The 20,233-nt window shown below is 42.0% G+C and overlaps 1 protein-coding gene across 2 annotated transcripts in view; it reads left to right on the top strand.

Moving 5' to 3' along the window:
* Positions 1–20,233, top strand: part of FMN2 (formin 2) — a 621,781-nt gene that overhangs the window by 403,830 nt on the left and 197,718 nt on the right. For both annotated transcript variants that reach the window (XM_069234681.1, XM_069234682.1), the window contains exon 12: positions 17,768–17,827. In XM_069234681.1, the coding sequence (XP_069090782.1) occupies positions 17,768–17,827 (60 nt within the window). The remainder of the gene's footprint in view (positions 1–17,767; positions 17,828–20,233) is intronic.

The raw sequence follows: 20,233 nt of genomic DNA, 5'->3' as shown, positions 1-20,233 counted from the left end.
TAGAGCTGGGACACAACAGAGACATTCTGTCGGCTCTATAAGCACGATAAGGAAATTGTTGTCCCACGGTACTGCATCAGACACATTCTTGTGTGTCAGCCTTTGTAAATGCTTAGCCACCAGTGAAAAGTTGTGTATCCACTGTCAATAGTAGCCCACCATTCCCAAAAACATCCTAACTTCTCTCTGTCTAATTGGCGGACCCATTTTCAGTATTGCTGAAATCCTATTGTGACACATTTCTCACTCCTTTCTCAATGTGGTGTCCAAGGCATTGGACTTGTTTCTTACAATAACGCAACTTTCTAGGAGATACTTTATGTCCATTCTCAGCCAGGTGGTTCAGTAATGCAATGGTATCCTGTTTACAAGCTTCTTGAGTATTCAATGCCTCCACGAAGTCATCGATATACTGAATCAGGACTAGATTGCATGACATGACCCGGGACTCCTAATTTTTCTTTAAGAGCAGATTAAAAATCAATTGTGACTCAGTATACCCCTGTGGAACAGAGCACCATGCCAAAACCCTGGTTCCAAGCAGGAATGCCAAGAGGAATTGACTATTCTCATGCAACAGTATCGAAAAGAAGGCTTGACACAAGTCAATGAGAGTAACTCACTCTTCCTCACATGGAATCTGAAACAATATTGCATCTGGATACCGTAGGGCAATAAAGAATAACAATATTGTTTATTTTCCTAAGGTCCTGTTAATTTCCATATTTCCCACTTGGTTTCTGAAGACCCATGATGAGAGAGTTACAAGGACTTACCATGATCTCCTTCAGAATTTCCTGCTGTATCATGGACTCAATTACAGGAGTTATTCCAGAAATTGTTGCGGGGGTCAAACTATACAGTGAGTTTTTCAGAAATTCAGCATTTGGTCTAATGATAATCCGGACAGGTTCTACACCTTTTATCAGTCTGATATCTTTTCCTGAAAATTCTCTTACTTCAAGTCTCGCTGTTACTTTAAAATCTACAGGTAAATCGTCAACTGATAACAAAGTCAATAAGGTGCAACGTGTTTCGCTTTTCATCACCTTAAAGACAGCATTCTCATCTTGTGTATGAACTTCTATTCTTGCTAGATTACAATATGTGACACAGTTCAGTTTTGACAATTAGGGCCTGATTCTAACTTTGGAGGACGGTGTTAAACCGTCCCAAAAGTGGCGGATATACCACCTACCGTATTACGAGTTCCATAGGATATAATGGACTCGTAATACGGTAGGTGGTATATCCGCCACTTTTGGGACGGTTTAACACCGTCCTCCAAAGTTAGAATCAGGCCCTAAATCTCTTCCCATTGACAATACATCTCTTCACTAGACTGCGATCACATATTATAAACTTGTGCTTGTCTTCAAAACATTCTTTTTTCTGTAACTGGGGCAGTTTCTTGAGCTGTTAATTAGTTATTCTCCAAACTTTAACCTGGACTGTTTTTCCAGAGAGGGATAGGTTTGGGACTTCTATTGTTCGCTGAGTAGAACAGGAAGCACCAGTGTCAACCAAAAATGACACGGGATGATCATCCACTTCTCTATGTACGAATGGTGTGCTATGGTCTACCTCAAATGCTGTGCCAAGTATGCAGACTTTCTCCCCTCTCAGTCATCGTCAGGCTAACTGATCGGACCCATTCCTTTAATCTGTGTCAAACAAAGGAAACTGTTGAAACAGATTATTATCCTGTACCCCATTCACATTCATTCTCATGCCCTGATTTATATTCTGGCACGATCCAACATAATTCTGATTTGGCGTCAAGGGTTGGGGGTATTTGCATAACCAGAGCTTGGGGCACTTTAACAGTTTGGCTTCTGGGTCTTTGGATACCCTGCATCTGGTTAAAACTGGTATTCTGAGAAGGGACAAATCCTGCAGTTTGGACATGATTAGCCAGGTTCAAATGACATTCCTGCTTCCAATGTCCCAGCTTATTGCAGAGGTGACAAAGAGTTGATCTTTTTAGACTATTTACATCCGTTTCTGTACTAGGGTTTTGAGACTCCTCAATCTCTACCTTGTGTTGGATTCTGTGGCTGTTGACATACATCTTGCATTGCACAAGCATTGTTTAGAGCCATGGACATCTGACTAATTCTTTGAGCAGCTTTAATTTGGGCAAATATCAGCTTTTTCTTCAACTTTTTCTGCTTCATCTCTGTCTCATCATGGCAATATTTTGCATAACGCAAAATATTGTCAATGGAGTTATTCTCCTAACAAATTAAATGCTTCTGAATCATGAGACATATCTCTGGCCTTAATCCTGTCACAAACCTTGACACAAAATGTCCCATATCCTTTGCCTGTAAAGTCTCCGTACCACTATACCGTGTGAATGCTTGTAACAGTCTTTCATATCAAGCATGGATCATCTCCTCTGGTTCTTGAGTTGTTCGATTGATCTTGACCCAATCAACATCTTGAGGGACCTTCCCTTTCAGGAATGTCATGACCTCCTGATACCTCTACTTCACCAACGGCAAAGAACCCTTAGTCACCACGTTCCTAGTCAGTTCTGGCTCAAGACATCAAACAGCTATTTTGCACTCAGTCCATAAGTCCCTTGGAACGGCAATGTCAATCAATGTATTTAAATCAATCCACAACACCTGTGAAATTTTCACAAACCTTTCAGCCTGTTGACACCATTCTACTGGCTTCTCTTGCAAGTTTGGGAAATCATTTGTAAATGATGCAAGATCACTTTGAGTCCACAGCACATTAACATAACCTCCACAAGGCACTTCTTTTAATCCCTCAGGTGCCCAGGACGAGGTGGTTACATCCGCTGCCATGGCGCTGAGGCGCCAGGTATGTAACCACCTTGTCCTGGTATGGGCCTTTGGGGGGAGCGCTAGCGCTCCCCGAGGGCCTGGCACCCCCCTCCCCTGGGCAGGGATGGAACGGGAATCGCTTCCCCTTCCACCCCGACCCCCCATGGTGTCAGAAGACGTCAGTGCACAATTGCGCACTGACCTCATCAGAGGCCTGCCCCTCCGAGCTGGAAGCTCAACTTCCAGCGTGGATCTGAGGAGAAATGCTTCTGCATTTCTCCTCCGTTCACTGGAAGGGCCGAGAAAAGCATCAATGGAAAGGAAAGGCCTTTCCTTTTATTTGATCTCTTTCTCAGCATTTCTTCTGCCTGTAGCAGAAATGCCCACTAGACACCAGGGATATTTTTTTAGGTAATGTAAATGAGGGGAGCGGCCCCTTGGGCAAGGGCCGCTCTCCAGCGGGCCAAATTATTTTTAGGCCATTTGTGCTGATCGGCCGATATGCCCCGGGGGGGGGGAAGGGGGGCTGGCAAAAACCGCTAGACACCAGGGATACATTTAAAAAAAAAAAAATATATTATACGTGGGAAGCGACCCCTTAGGCAAGGGTCGCTCCCCGGGGGGCAAAATTACACTTAGGCCATTTCTGTTTCTATTTTTATTAGGACAGATTTTTTTTCCTATATTATTGAATGATGGGAGCGGCCCGTTGGGCATGGGCCCCTCCCCAGGGGGGCAAAATATTTTTAGGCCTTTTCTGCCCTGCCCCGGGGGCAGATCAGCCTATTGTAATTAGGCCGATCTGCCCCCATGGGGGACAAAAAACCCTAGACACCAAGGGGCATATTTATACTCTGTTTGCGCCGGAATTGCATCTTTTTTTTTACGCAAATCCGACGCAAAGCTAACTCCATATTTATACTTTGGCGTTAGACCCGTCTAGCGCCCAAGATCTTGGAGTTTGCATCATTTTTTAGCGTGGACACCTACCTTGCGTTAATGATATGCAAGGTAGGCGTTCCCGTCTAAAAAATGACTCCAAGGCATGTGCACCTTATTTAAACTCCCGTGCAAAAATGGCGCACGGGAGTGGGCGGGTAAAAAAAAATGACGTCCAGCCACTTTTGCGTCATTTCTTAATGCCTGGTCAGGGCAGGCGTTAAGGGACCTGTGGGCTCGGAAGGAGCCCAGAGGTGCCCTCCCATGCCCCCAGGGACACCCCCTGCCACCCTTGCCCACCCCAGGAGGACGCCCAAGTATGGAGGGACCCATCCCAGGGAACTTAAGGTAAGTTCAGGTAGGTATTTTGTTAAAATTTTTATTGTGGCATAGGGGGGCCTGATTTGTGCCCCCCTACATGCCACTATGCCCAATGACCATGCCCAGGGGACAGAAGTCCCCTGGGCATGGCCATTGGGCAAAGGGGCATGACTCCTGTCTTTGCTAAGACAGGAGTCATGTCAATGGAGGGTGGGAGTAAAAAAAAATGGCGCAACTCGGGTTGAGGCAGATTTTTTGCCTCAGACCGACTTGCCCCATTTTTTGACGCCCAAGCTCCATTTTCCCCTACGCCGGCGCTGCCTGGTGTGGGTCATTTTTTTTTACGCACACCAGTCAGCTTCGCCGGCTAACATCATTCCATAAATAAGGCGCCCGCATGGCGCTTTGGAATGGCGTTAGCCGGCGTTAACATTTTTGACGCACAACTGCGTTGGCGCAGTTGTGCGTCAAAAAGTATAAATATGGCCCCAAGGATTTTTATTTATTTTTTTCTTTTCTTTTTATATATATCGGTAGCGGCCCCTTAGGCAGTGGTCGCTCCCCTGGGGGCCAAATTGTCTTTCGGCCATTTCTGTCCCCTTTCGGGGCAGATCAGCCTATTTTTCTTAGGCTTATCTGCCCCCAAAGGGGGCAGAAACCACTAGACACCAGGGACTTTTATTTTTTTGCATCAATTTCAAGCAAGGGGAGCAACCCCTTAGGCAAGGGTCATTCCCCTAGGGGGCAAATTTATTTTAAGGCATATTTTTATTAGGCTGATCTGCCCCCAAGGGGGGCAGGAGCCAGTAGGCCCGGGGATATTTTTTTTTAGCCAATTTCACGCAAGGGGAACGACCCCTCAGGCAAGAGTTGTTCCCCTAGGGGGGAAAATTTATTATAGGCCGTTTCTGCCCCCCTTGGGGGCAGATTGGCCTATGTCTATTAGGGGCAGAAACCAATTAGGCAGCAGGGATTGGCGTGTGTGTTTTGTTTGGGGGCAGCCCCTTGGGCAAGGGTCATTCCCCATGAGGGCACATTACTGTTTGCCATATCGGCCTATTTTTGGAAGGCCCATCTGCCCCCAAGGGTGGCAGAAAGCCCACCAGAGACCTGGGAAGATTTTTTTTTTTCATTCCTACCACCCAGCACTGTCTCATCTATACCGATAAAAATTCTGCTGCACTTGCCAGCCTAAAAATGTTTTTTTTCAAACTGTCCTCTTGGACCCGCTTTGGTTCCCCCTCAATTTCGACATGTTTGTGGCTCTTCCCTGTCACAGGCACTTGGCCCACCTATACAAGTGAAGTATCATTTTTACTGGGAGACTGAGGGGAACATTGGGTGTTAGGAAATTTGTCCCGGTGCTGTGATCTCGCACAGAAATGTGGGAAAATTTGATTTTTTAGCTAAATTCGATGTTTGCTGAGGACTCTGGGTAAGAAAACATTGGGGGATCCACACAAGTCACATCTCCCTGGACTCCCTCAGGCGTCTAGTTTTCAGAAATGTCTGGGTTTGGTAGGTTTCCCTAGATGCTGCTGAGCCCAGGACCAAAAATGCAGGTGCCCCCTCACACAAAAAACAGGTAGTTTTGTACTTGATCATTTTGATGTGTCTAGATAGTGTTTTGGGGCATTTCCTCTTGCGGGCACTAGACCTACCCACACAAGCGAGGTACCAATTTTATCGGGAGACTTGCAGGGAAGGAAATTTGTGGCTCCTCAATGTTCCAGAACTTTCTGTGACCAAAATGTGAGGAAAAGGTGTTTTTTATGGCCAAATTTTGAGGTTTACAAAGGATTCTGGGTAACAGAACCTGGTGAGAGCCCCACAAGTCATCCAATCACGGATTCCCCTAAGTGTCTAGTTTTAAAAAATGCACAGGTTTGATAGGGTTTCCTAGGTGCTGGCTGAGCGAGAGGCCACAATCCACAGCTTGGCACTTTGCAAAAAAACAGCCCTGTTTTCTTTGGGAAAATGTGATGTGTACATGTTGTGTTTTGGGGCATTTCCTGTCGTGAGCACTAGGCCTACCCACACAAGTGAGGTACCATTTTTATCGGGAGACTTGGGGGAATGCTGGGTGGAAGGAAATTAGTGGCTCCTCTCACATTCCAGAATTTTCTGTCACCGAAATGTGAGGGAAAAGTGTTTTTTTGGCCACAATTTGAGGTTTGCAAAGGATTCTGGGTAACAGAACCTGGTGAGAGACCCACAAATCACCCTATCCTGGATTCCCCTTGGTGTCCAGTTTTAAAAATCCACAGGATTGGTGCCGGCTGAGCTAGAGGCCAAAATTTACAGCTAGGCACTTTGCAAAAAACATGTCAGATTTCAATGTAAAAATGTGATGCGTCCATGATGCGTTTCCTGACGCGAGCATTAGGCCTACCCATGCAAGTGAAGTAACATTTGTATCGGGGGCTTGGGGGAACACAGAATAGCAGAACAAGAGTTATTGGCCCTTGTCTTTGTCTACATTTTTTCCTTCCAAAAGTAAGACAGTGTGTAAAAAAGACGTCTATTTGAGAAATGCTCTGTAATTCACATGCGAGTATGGGCACCCCGGAATTCAGAGATGTGCACATAACCACTGCTTCTCAACACCTTATCTTGTGCCCATTTTTGTAAATTCAAAGGTTTTCCTGATACCTATTTTTCACTTTTTATATTTCAGCAAATGAATTGCTGTATACCTGATATAGAATGAAATTATTGGCTCTGGGTACCTAGGGTTCTTGATGAACCTACAAGCCCTATATATCCCCGCAACCAGAAGAATCCAGCAGACGTAACGGTATATTGCTTTCAGAAATCTGACATCGCAGGAAAAAGTTACAGAGTAAAACATGGAGAAAAATGGCTGTTTTTTTTACCTCAATTTCAATATCTTTTTAATTTATCTGTTATCTTCTGTAGGAAAACCTTGTAGGATCCACACAAATGACCCCTTGCTGAATTCAGAATTTTGTCTACTTTTTAGAAATGCTTTCCGGGATCCAGCATTGGTTTCACACCCATTTTTGTAACTATTTGGAAGGAGACTAAAAGCACAAAAAAATAGTCCCAGTAAAACGCCAAAATTGTGTTGAAAAATGTGGTTTCCTCATTAAAGTCTGCCTGTTCCTGAAAGCTGGGATACTGGTGATTTTAGCACTGCAAACCCTTTGTTAATGCCATTTTCAGGAGAAAAAAACACAAGCCTCCTTCTGCAGCCCTTTTTTCCCTTTTTTTAAAAAAAAAATGAAATTTTCACAGTATTTTAGCTAATTTCTTAGTCTCCTTCAGGGGAACCCCCAAACTCTGGGTACCTCTAGAATCCCTAGGATGTTGGAAAAAAAGGTCACAAATTTGGCGTGGGTAGCTTATGTGGACAAAAAGTTATAAGGGCCTAAGCGCGAACTGCTCCAAATAGCCAAAAAAAGGCCTGGCACCTGAGGGGGAAAAGGCCTGGCAGCGTAGGGGTTAAGGGGAAGGTCATAACACCTCCAGCTGCTCCAATGGTGGGTAGTTCACCGGACTGTTTCTTCAGCTCTTTTTTCTGCTAATATGATTCCGCTTATATAATTCATTCCATCTTCTAATGTTCTGTATCAGTTTTCTAATCTGTGTTTTTAATCCTGGAGTTCTCATATCAGCAGTGTCTTTTTCACTGAAACACATTCAATAGCTCCTAGGCATAGGTTTTATTAAAGTCTATCTCAAATGTTTTAGTCAATTCTGCCAATTTCTCATGAACTTGGCCTGCTCAATTAGTAATATCTCTACACATGAATGCAAGCTTATCTTATTGATAAGTGTCTAACTGTTCCAAGACAAGATTTCCAATACTCATTGTATCCAATTCTAATGTCAACTTTGCTACATTTAAGGTCCTGTCTCTCAGTGTTGATGCAAGTGATCCCTGACTCACTTCTGAACTTTCTTTAAAGTATTTTCCTTAAATGGGGTGTTTCTAATAACAAAGTGTACCTAATCATCTATCTCCTTTGCACTAATGGATCGTGTCACCACAGAAATTTTAGGTTTGGAATCACTTCCCTGAGTTCAGTTTCCCACATTCAAACTTGGTTCCCATGCAAAAGTATTATGTGTGGGTATCTACTGATATGTACCTACTTATTGAAGAGCATCCTGACATATTCAAAGTCATGTCTGCACTTGCTCCACATGGAGTGCTAGTGTGTGTGGGAACTAAAGGAACAAACCTCCTAACGTCTGAAGTATTCGGAACTCCACTCTGCCTTTCAGTTTTATTCATAGGAACTACCGGCCCTACAGTAACTGGTACTGTAAGGGCATTCCACCACTCTCTGCAGGATCAACTGGGGCATATTCTCTCAAATGTTCACTTCTTAAATCACAGGGTTAACTAGTGGCAGTAACTCCCACAGAACAAGTAGTTATCCTAGTTGGAGCAGTCGCAACGTTAGTTGGACCAACAGTCTGACTTCCACTTCCATTTGTACCTTCTTTATATGGAGGTGATCATTCTAAAAGTAACACATCCAAAAGACTATCTCCAGAGCCTTCATTGGTGTCCACATTCATATCATCAGGCACTTTTTGTTTCCTCTCTTTTGATTTCAAAGTAATTTTCCTTTCTTCCCCTCCCTCAACCGCATCTGTTGTCAAAGCTGGATACAATCTAACTACTTCTATCATATCGGTTCTCCACCTTCTCTGCTCGCCATTCCATCTAACACCTGCATAAGCATGCATAGCTTTTTTCACTCAGCCCTGGAATTTTTGTTTGTTTCTCGCATGAGTAGCATGTTCCCAAGCATTAAGTGATTCGCATGGCGGGACTATGAGGTGACTGCATTTCACATAACACTTTCCTCAAATTTCCAATAATTCTCAAATTAAATGTGCCATATCATGGGAATCTCAGTGGACCTTCGTTTTCTGTGATCTTGTACCACTGACCAGGCCAAACAAACCTATGAGGCCCTACATTAATCGCCATAAAGTGACCTGGAGGCCCTTTTGGAGGCACTACTTCTCCCTTCCTACTGGGAATATGAACACCTCCTCGAAACATGTCTTGTATAACTTTAAAGCTTTTCATGCTTCAAAACCTTTCACAATATCCCAATTCGATTACAATAACGTTGTACCCACAATCCTTTGCTCCGACACAATCATCAATCGCACTGCTGCACCTTATGACCTAGCCCACCAATAGCAACCCCGTACCACACCAACCAACCTATTCCAGCGCGGCACACTGTGACATAGTTCTTGCTCCTTACAGCAGTTCCCCCTCCTTTACAATCTACATGCACACTTACTCTGAAACATCACACACATGCAAAATATAATACAATAACCTTTGTCTACTTCACTAAAGAATGAACAGTTTCAATCCCATAAGAAAGTTTACAATCACTTCTGATGAGGCATCGACCTGTGTGGTAACATCTAAATCAGTACAGTTTCTCTTTGCGTACTAAGGTCCACTATACCAATTTGTCTCATACTCACGCAAGGTAAGCCCTATTTTAACTCTGCCATTTACAACGTCTCGCAACAAACACAATCACTCAGCAGACAATATAAATGGTGTCTTCTACACCTTTTAAACTATCCAGGGATCCTAGGCCACATCTGACCTGATGACCATTTCGACATATCTATAAATCACCACACTTACACAACATGCAAACATTTCCGCAAAACACCATCCAATTTCACAGTCACTGCAAGCTATACTCAAACCTCTGCACTCTGCAACCCTATTTATACTCATTCTTCTGCTGTCAATACAAGTTCTCTTCTGATCCTCCACAACTTTGCTGATTCTCCAACTCTGGATATGGACACTAGGGTTTGGGCTCTTGGGACTAACTGTTCCAGAGTCTAATTCCGGTTCTCCTCAGTTCAGAAAGAGAACCATCCCTGTTTGCTACTATCTGATAGCCCTATCTTTTCATCTGGGGTCCAATTAATTTTTTCTTCTCTGTTCGGAGGAGTGAAGAGATATTTTTACCCAATCATTCAAATGTAATTACAGTGCAACTCAATAGTCACACATTAATCCTCAGAGTCAAATGAAAGTTTCAAAGGGCTTTATTACAGGCTCGAAACCAGAGTTACATAGGTGAGTCTCAAAACCAGAGTATAGAGATACAAAATTACCAATGGAGAGTTAAGGCGTCTCCCAATATTAAGTCGAAGCAACATATAAAAGACCCAGACTTTAATAGCAACAATGCAAAAAATCAGGATAAGTAGTTGGGCCAATATTTATACCTTTTTAGCGCCGCATTTGTGCCGCTTTTTGGCGCAAAAAACGCGCAAACTTGCGAAATACAATTGTATTTTGTAAGTTTGCGCCGTTTTTGCGTCAAAAAGCGGCGCAAATGCGGTGCTAAAAAGGTATAAATATGGGCCTTGATATCTAGATTCTAAAATTAAGTTGTCTTGCCTAACCATTGAATTTACGTCCTAAACTATTCTAATGCTAAAGGAATATTTTAGAAAGCTTAGCAAACAGATGATTCTGTTTTAGAGAGGAGCGGTGGCATAAAGCCACATAGAAAATATGAGGTCTGTTCCTCAAAATGGTCCACTCCGAGCAAGGGGCAGAGAGAGTCTGAAATCCTTGCTAGCTAAACTACTCTTAAATCTTGTTTTTTCCAAAGTGTGATGACATCATGACAAAAACTTTCATTTGAAAAATAAAACTGTAAGGCTGTTATAATTAACAATTCAGTCGTCCGAAGCCTTTGACTCCAGACCTTGATACACCCTGGCATTCAGGAATCTCAAAAGGTTAGAACATACAAAAAAGAATGCAGCCTTCACTCCCCCCAGTAAAATGAACACAAATATACTTTTAATTCAAATATTTTTATGAGTAGCTTGTTGAATATAAAAATATTATAAAGAATAACATTTCTAAAATACTATAATATTGAAATTCTTGCAAATGAGAATGAATGTATCTTATATAACTGTCAACTCTCATTGTGCATGTTTTTTTTGGTGTCCTCATTTCCATCATGTGCTTCCGTGCTGATCACCCAAGATCTTCCCCTATTGATGTACGAACCAGCCCTAGGAAAATCAAGGTTTTCAAAGTGAGAAACCCAAAGGGGGCACAAGGCTGATAACAAGTCTTGGTCCCATATGGCTCTAATCCTCGGACATTTTACACCATAAAAGCTGTATCGAGACCAGGTCCCGCCTTCCTCTCCCACCATCTTAACCAGGGGATCCACATCATTCTGGCCTTTTTTTGCATTATTACGGCAACAGTCTATCTTACAGGTATAAGTTACTGCTCTCAACCAATCGTCCTTAATAGGGGCCTTAGAAGATGTCAATTGCTTACATATTTCCCTTCTACCCAATAACATCAGATAAAAAAGCAATTTTAATTTGTACCTGTTTAGGCCGCTTACTTTAGGTGTCCAACCAAAAAAGACCAGCTCTGGGCCTATGTCTGTCTTCAGGTGAAGGATCTCCTTTACCACTCTATTAACCTCTATCCAAAAGACCTGGATCTGGGGGCAGAGATAAAACATATGTAAATCATCTGCCTTACTAAGACCGCATTTACTACAATACGGGCTTTACACTTCTAATTTTGCTTATTTCTTGGGAGTATAATATGCCCTATGAAGAGTGAAGAGTTGATTCCTTCTTAGATACACTGGTTTTACCACTTGATATAACAAGAGCCAGGATGTTAACCACAATTGAGGAATGTCATCTTTTGGGAACTGTTTCTCCCATATAGAAACTGCAGTCCTTGCCCTGGTCCAAGGTGTCCAAAAGTAAGCCATAGTAGACTGCCACTTCCTTTTTCCGAATTGGAGCTTTAACCAGCTTCTCTTCCAACTTATTCGTATCCATTCCCTCCTCTCACAAAGATTGAGCCCAGCTCTGCAGTTGATAATATTTCAGTTTTGACAAAGTTCCCTGGCTTACAGCTGCAAGTTCCTCCCAAGGGGGAATTTTCCCATCCTGCATCAGCTGCCCCCATTCGGTAAAACCTGCATCCTTTAGAGGAAATGCTAAGCTGTCTTTGAGACTTTCAGGTGTTCCTGGGGAATCCCACACTGGGGCATACTGTGTTAAGTTTGTCATCTTTAATATTTGGGCCCATAGTTGAGCGGCCGCTTGCAGGACTTTTAATCTCACTTTTATGTATAATCTGGGATGCCCAAATTCATACATTAATTTCAATCCACCTCCAGCTTCCTCCTTCAGCATAGCGTCCCTTAATCGGTTCCCACCAATACCAGAAATCAAGTTATTTGTGTTCTTTAACTGGAAAGCCAAGACATACAATTGAATATCCAGAAGCGCTATTCCCTCTTTAACATATTTCTTTCTCAACTTCTTCTGGGCAATCCTAATTCCTTTAGACGCCCAGATAAGGGAGTCTATTTTCTCTTGCAACGTTGGTAGCTAAGTCTTCTTGAAGTGCAGGGTTATCATGTTGAAAAGAAAAGTATACTTCAGAAGAATAGACATTTTTATTGAATTGTTTTTTCCGTAGAAGGATAATGGAGGATGAGCCTAGCTTAAAAGGGACCTGTTGACCTCCTTCACAACACTATTAAAATTTATTTCCGCAATCTCTTCCATACTGTTATGAATCCTAATGCCTAGCTATTTTAATTTGTTTTTAATTATACTATGCTCCTCCTCAATTTTCCAAGTCATAACTTCAGTTTTAGACATGTTGACTGCATATCCCGAAATCTTCCCAAACTCCAGAGTCAGACGCTTTAAACTTTCCAAAGTGGAGCTCAGGTTACTTGTATAAATTATTATATCATCTGCATATAATTATATTTTTTTCCCCAACCGGCATATCGAAAGAGTTTGACAGACGGGTGCCCCCTAATTTTCTCTGCAAGCGGCTCAATATATAAGTTGAAAAATAATATTGAGAGTGGGAAACGCTGTCTGGTCCCCCTTGTAAACTAAAAGCGGTAGTTAAGTTTCCATTTAGCAATATTCTGGCCGTGGGGGTTTTATAAATGTTCTGAAGGACCCTATGAACATTTTCACCAAAGTTATAATTAGTCAAGATAAAATTTAAATACGCCCAGTTAACCTGTCAAAGGCCTAGGTGGCATATAAAGTAATTATAGCCAGAGGGACCTTATTGGCAGTTGCCAAATCTATAGATCCAATTAATTCATGAGATAGATCATGCATGTATCTCCCCTTTAGAAATCCCTTCTGGCCTTCCTCAATTAATTTCCCTGACACATTACCCAACCTCTTTGCCAAGATATTTGAAAATCATTTATAATCATTGTTTAGCAAAGAGATTGGTCTATATGATTCGCACATCCTGGGTTCTTTACCTGGTTTTAATATTAGGGTAATCACGGCCCCATCCCATGATTTTGCAAAGGGGATATCAACTCTGAAAATGCCATCAAATAATTGTATTAAAACAGGTTTAATAACTTCCTTCACACATTGATATAATTCGTTTGGCAGCCCGTCTGGTCCAGTCGCCTTCCCTATTTTACCTGTACTGATAGCCCGTGACACCTCCACTGATGTTATTATTGTTTCTATCTCTTCCTTCTCCCAATCTGTGAGTTTTTTTATCTGTAGTCTATTCAACCATTCTAATATTTGAAGTTCTGTTGCTGCTTGATGTTCTGCATATAACAACTCAAAGAAATCTACAAAAGCTTGCTATATCCCCGCATCAGCCTCCAATGTTTTCCCTGGGGTGTTACATCTAATTTCTCTAACTTCATTTCTGATCAAATCTGTCTTTATTTTCCAGGCCATAAGTTTCCCTGCACTTTCACTATATGCAAAGTGCTCTATTTTACTAGCCTCCCATCTAGCCTTAACCATTGCTTCTACAGTGGCGGCTAAAATGGCTTTTTGGGCCGTAATCTCTTCCAACAGAGCTTTCCTCTCTGCTTCCTGCGCTTGTAATCCTGACTTTCCCTTTAAAAAGGAGATGGCCTCTTCAGATTCCTGGAGCGTCCTCCTATACTCCCTGTTCTTTAGTGCCAAAAGATTAATCAGAACACCCCTTATAAAGGCTTTAAAGGAATCCCAAACCACATGAAGAGTTACAGAATTGATGTTAATCTAAAAAAAACTTATAGGTCTTTGCCCTTAGGGATTCTTTCACTACTAGATCTTTTCAGAAGTGAACGATCTAGGGTCCACCTCCTTATTTGATTTTTAGAAGTACATTTCAACACCAAAAGAACTGCCGCATAGTCAGATTAGTGAGCTGCTAAATGCTGAATTTCTACTACTTTTGTTTTAAGTAACCTGTCTAATAAAAAGTAATCTATTCTTGAGTGGTGTTTATACTTTTTGCTATGGAACGTGTAACCTCGTGCCACTCTCATCAAATATCCAGAACCGCAAATTGTTTGATAATAGATCTAACATATATTTGTGATTTAGAGCAAATTTGAGCTCTACTATATCTAAGACTACATTGAAATCTCCTGAAATTATTATAGGGTGTGGTGTGTCCAGTAATTCTCGACATAGCTCCTGCAATGGTTCTATGTCATGGACATTAGGGCCATAATATTTTTGCCAACCTATAAACTGTCTTGTTAATTTTAATATTTGCTATAACCCACCTGTCTTTCTTGTCTGACTTATAGTTCACCACAATGGCGTTTAGCTTATTCTTAATCAAAATCAGAACCCCCTCGAATGGCTAGTATGGTCTGTACATGCCATCTGCTTCACCCATCTTTGAGATTTGAAAATATCAAAAGATTCTTTGCTTGTCAGGTGCGTCTCCTGAAGCACTATTATCTGAGCTAAAGTATCCCTTAGATATTGAAGAAAATTATCTCTCAAAGGCCTTACTCAAAGACCGTTCACATTTCAGGATAAAACCTGAAACCCTCCCACTTTATCTGTCATGTTGTTTTCCATACAATTCTAACATATGAATTCCTACATCAAATACTACTGCAAGATCCTGGGGATCACAAAATATTCTGAGGCACACCTTCTTTTTTTTCTCTTTTTTTCCCCTAATGCTCCCCACCCAGTGCTCCCCTTAACCCCCCGATACCTAAGAAAAAAAACCTCCTTGTAGAGCCCTACCCTGCTCCATCTTGGCACTTTAATAACCCCTAGGTGCTATCGGGCTTTCTAAAAAAAAAAAAAACTTAAAAAGAGGGAAAAGAGCGAAAATATATTCAAGAAGAGCTTAATTACATATTGTTTCCTATGGACTGGGGAACTTACACCCTACTTCTATCCTTAGTGGACTTGCTATTTAATGTATCTAATAAATTAGCAGCCTCCTCCCAATCCCTCATATTATACAATTTTTTTATGTATCATGACTTTTAGTGTGGCTGGAAATTTTTACTATTCTGTGCCACCTAACTTCTTAAACTCATCCAGCCTTTTCCCTAACTCCCATTGTTTGTTGAGGGTAATGTGGGAGATATCCTACCTTATATCAAAAGTACAGTCTTTCCCGCTAAGCGCTCGTATCTCTTAACGCCTTGGTCAATATCTTCTCTTTAATAGAGTATGTGAGAAAGTTCACTAAGATCCTTCTAGGTTTGCTCTTGTTTACAGTCTTCCGAAATGGATCTCAGTGCGCTCTCTGAATATCCGTAACCAACGTATCCTCAGGGCCCTCCCAGACACTGCTCTGAATAAGTAACTCAACTACTAGTGCCTTCATGTCCTTTCCTTCTTTGCCTTCCAGAACGTTCAGCAATTTGACATTAGTTCTCCTTGCGTTATTCTCTAGGAATTCAAGCCTGTCTAGATTCTCTTTATATTTTGCCTTCAGTTTATTCACTTCCTGCAAGGCCTATCTCTCTCATAGGTTAACATGGTGGCTGCCTTTAACTATTATTAAAGTGTAGATTCCCTTTGGGAGCATATAGAAATATGGAATTTAGGGTCCTTTGAACTCACAAATTAAAAATACATCTTTTAGTAAAGTTTGTCTTGTGATTGTGTGTTTGAAAATGCAACTTTTAGAAAGTAGGCATTTTCTTGCTTAAACCACTCTGTGACTCTGCTTGCTTGTGGATTCCTTGTCTAGATCAGTTTGACAGTTGAGCTGTTTACACCTCTCCTCTAGACAGTGACAGAAAGGGAGCTGGGGTGTAGCCTGCATATCCTGATGGGCCATCTGTGCTGAGGGGAGGGGAGGAGTGGTCACTTACACCTGAAAGGGCTGTACCTGCCCTCACACAATGCAGGCTCCAACCCCCTGGTGTGTGCCTGAGGCCTGGCTTGGGCAAGGCAGGATCTTGAAAACAACAGTAACTTCTCTTTGAAGTAGGCCTACTTCAAAGGCAGAAAGGGATATAAGAAGAGCACCCAAAACCCCTGAAAATTAGAATCAAGAAGAACTTCTCCAAGCAGAAAAGAAGAGCTGAAGAGCTGAGGAGAAGTGCAGCTCCAGCCTGTGACTGTGCTTTGTTAGGCTTCCTGCGGTTGCTGCTTCTTCCTGTGAAAGTGGACAAAGGCTGGACTTTGCTGTGCATTCCTCCATGAGAGGAATCTCCAAGGGCTTGAACTGAGCTTACCTCCTGTTGTTGAAGTCTCAGGGCCATCAAAGACTTCCCCTGCCAGCACCTGGACTCTCTGCTGAGACTCCTGCCAAGTGGTGCCCTATCCAGTTCCTAGGCCCTTGAAATGTGAAGCTGGCAGACAAGGATGGAAAATCCACGCAAACACCGCCGTGCGGGGAAACTTTAGACGCACCACCCGCCTCGCGGCTGATAAACGAAATGTCGCCGGCATTGCGGCTAAAATCGATGCTCCACCTGCATTGCGGCAGGAAGATTGACGCAACGCGGCTGGAGAACGACGCGCAACACCCGTAGTGCCTGCTAACGATGCAAGCCACCATGCTGCACGGTTTCTTGAGACCCTGCTACCGTATTTCAACGCAACATCGCTGGGCATGGAAAATCAACGCAAAGCATGTCTGGTCCTGAGGTGCCCGCCTAGATTGATGCATCGCTATCTTGCGGGAGAGAAGAAATGACACACGCTGACCTGACCGCAGGAGGAACGATGCACGTTCTCGCTTGCGGGTGAAATCAATGCATCGCTGGCCTTTTTCAAAGCACACTCGCCTGTGTGGCTTTATTTTGATGCTACCCAGGTACTTTTGGGAAATAACAACGTTCTCACTGTTTTCTAAGGATTAAGACTCTTATTCTTTTCAAAATTCATAACTTGACTTGTGTATGTCAGATTTTTGTCCTTTTGGTCTTGTTTTGTTTAGATAAATATTACCTATTGTTCTAACCCTATGTTGTGTCATTTTTTAGTGTTTTCACTCAGTTACTGTGTGTGTTGGTATAAATACCTTACACATTGCTTCTGAAGTCAAGTCTGCCTGCTTGTGGCAAGCTACCAAGAGGGTGAGCGGGGATTAAATGAGGGTTATTCTCCTTTACCCTGACTAGGGTGGGGTCCTTGCTTGGACAGGGGGTAACCTGACTGCCAACCAAAGACCCCATTTCTAACAACATGCACTTGCTGATTAGAGTCAACCTTAAATTATTAACCATTGTTGTGATATTTTCATGGTAATCAATGTTTTGTATGTAACAAAAGTTGTGCAGCTAAATGGAAACAACATTAGTATTTCGATCACAATGAATGTCAGATGAATGCAATACAATTGAAACCAAGAGTAAATTGTAATGCATGTGTTTCAAAGTTTCTTTCTGATGTTTTCCCTCTTTTTGTAGGATAACAGCCAAACCCTTCTGTCCTACATAGTCTCATACTATTTACGTCACATATATGAGGTAAGTAATCTCAAAACACAACAGTGATTGATTTTTCTTAAATAATTTGTCTTTTCTTAAATAAGTTGTTTTTTAAAATCGACAAATGCACATTTAATAATGTAATGTTTTCAATGTATAAAATGAAAGCAAACATTCAGAAACCCTAACGTAATGTTATTTGTAGAATGTTTCTACATTTGCTTGTTTTCTACCTGATGGAGTTTTGAAGTGCGCACATTCAATAAAAATGCTCTGCTAAAGAAAATTTTAGACCCTGAGTATTGCACAATTGGTCTTTTTTTTTTTAGAATCCTACATAGAAGCGCCATGCTGCATAAGTGGTTTACATTCCTTTCAATCACCGGTGCACCTCTGACAAGGAGCGAGAGAGCGGTGGTGGTTATATTACTTAACTGGGTGATGTTTGTAGAGAGTGCTGTGATGTGGCATGATTCCACAGAGACATGTCGGTCTCACATTATGAGAGCAGTTAAGCGGCACATTCTGGGGAGAATATATACACGTCAAGCTCCTTGTTTTGAGGCGTGTTATCTGGAAAATACCAATAAATAACAGCAACCCCCAAAACATGTGTAGGAGGAATGCAATGCTGCAGTTGAACAGATAGCAAATACAGCCTGACTTTTGGACATGACCATCTTTTAAGTGGTATTACCCCAGATTTTGGCCTTCACTATCCTATTTTTTGCTGAACCCATCTTTACTGGCATTAGGATTATGCATACTTTACTTCAGCAAATGAGTGGTGGAGTGTGTGTGTTCTGTCTTTTAAACATGGTAAAACTGATATATAGCTGATTGGATTATTTAATCTATTTATAATTCTTTAGTAAATGGTAATACATGCACCCAGGTCCGACAAATTGAATGCTGCTAAGTGGGTTGCAGCACTATTGTGCTACCCACTAACACAGCATTGGAAAACCTGTCTCAGTCCTGCAACTACATCTTAAAGTTAATTTAAACAGCTATTTTGATCAGGCAAAATAACCATTTTGCTAGGCCTAAATTCCCTTTTAAGATTGATAACAGACTCCTAAAATAGGCCTTAAAGGCTCATGTGGCAGAGTCAAAGTCTTTAAAATGTATGACGTGTCCCTAAATTTCACATGTCCTAGCAATGAAAACAAGCATTTGCAATGCAATGGGTCTCACGTTTGCTTAAGTTTGAGCTATTAGCGTTGTAAACTCCTAATCTGACTTTTCTTGCCACATAAACTGAAAATGAAAATATAAACAGTTTCACATAAGTGAGCCGATGGCTGCAATGAGCGTGAAGCAAACACACAAAAGGAAACAGATGTTTGCTCGCAGTGAAATGTATCGGCAAAAGTGCAATTATCCATGGTACCTGCAAAAGTGCAATTATCCATGCTACTGGCAAAAGTGCAATTATCCATGTAACCAGCAAAAGTGCAATTATCTATGTAAAAGGATCGATGTCATGCAAAGCGTGTGACTACTGCCCAGCAATTGCGCTGCCTGTGCAACAAAGAGAAATAGTAGTCCAGAAAGCATACGGAAAAACACAGAGCCTCATATGTTTTCAGTAGTTGGCCGGTGCGCTCGAGGAGGGCTAAACACCACAAAAGGCATGATGTATGCATGCCTTTCACTAATCAAACCAGGCGAATTTTAAAAAGCAAGCCCACAAAGAAAACAAACTGATGGGCGTGGTTACAAGCCCTTAGAGAGATAACTACAGGGATAGAGCGCTTTGTGTGCTTGACCCTGAAAATATCAGTCTTTTTCCTCTGTAGCAAGGCTAGCACTTTCATAGACTAACATTGGCTTACTTTATTATATTTAATAAGTGATAACTTTAGTTCAAGAGTAGGTGCAGAAACACTTCTTCCACTCATTTGAATTGTCATTTTAAATCCTCTTTAATGGTAAAGTTAGATTTTAAGTTACTAATATGAAAATGTCACTTTTAGAATGTTAAAATTTTTCTCCACCTAAACCAAATGTGCTTTTCCGTCAGTGGCCTGTGTCCAGTAGTTCATGACTGTTAATGGCTCTCCTGTGGTATGATATGTTATGTATTCCTTCCAAACAGAGGACAAAAGGATCTTTTTTATCCTTTCCTGAGCAAGATGGCTTGGGCGGGTTGTACTCAGCCCTTCCTGAACTTCAAAGGGTATTCTGCGGGCTAAACCCACCCCCTTCCTGATTTCTGAAGATACCTCCCTGTCACTGGCAAATGTAGCTCATGCCTGGGCCCACCTGCTGTTTGTCTCCCTAGACATATAGGAGCCAAACCCATGGAAAAGGGAAGAAGTGACCAGAATCAACATACGGTCACACAAAGTGGGTTATCCCTACACACAGACTTGCACTCAATATAAAAAAGTGACACCCTCATAAACCCTCATCAGAACACTCCTGGACCTGAGAAGATTC

Source organism: Pleurodeles waltl, chromosome 5, assembly GCF_031143425.1.
Source record: "Pleurodeles waltl isolate 20211129_DDA chromosome 5, aPleWal1.hap1.20221129, whole genome shotgun sequence".
NCBI classification, from domain to species: Eukaryota; Metazoa; Chordata; class Amphibia; order Caudata; family Salamandridae; genus Pleurodeles; species Pleurodeles waltl.
This window is presented reverse-complemented; position numbering and strand designations above follow the sequence as displayed.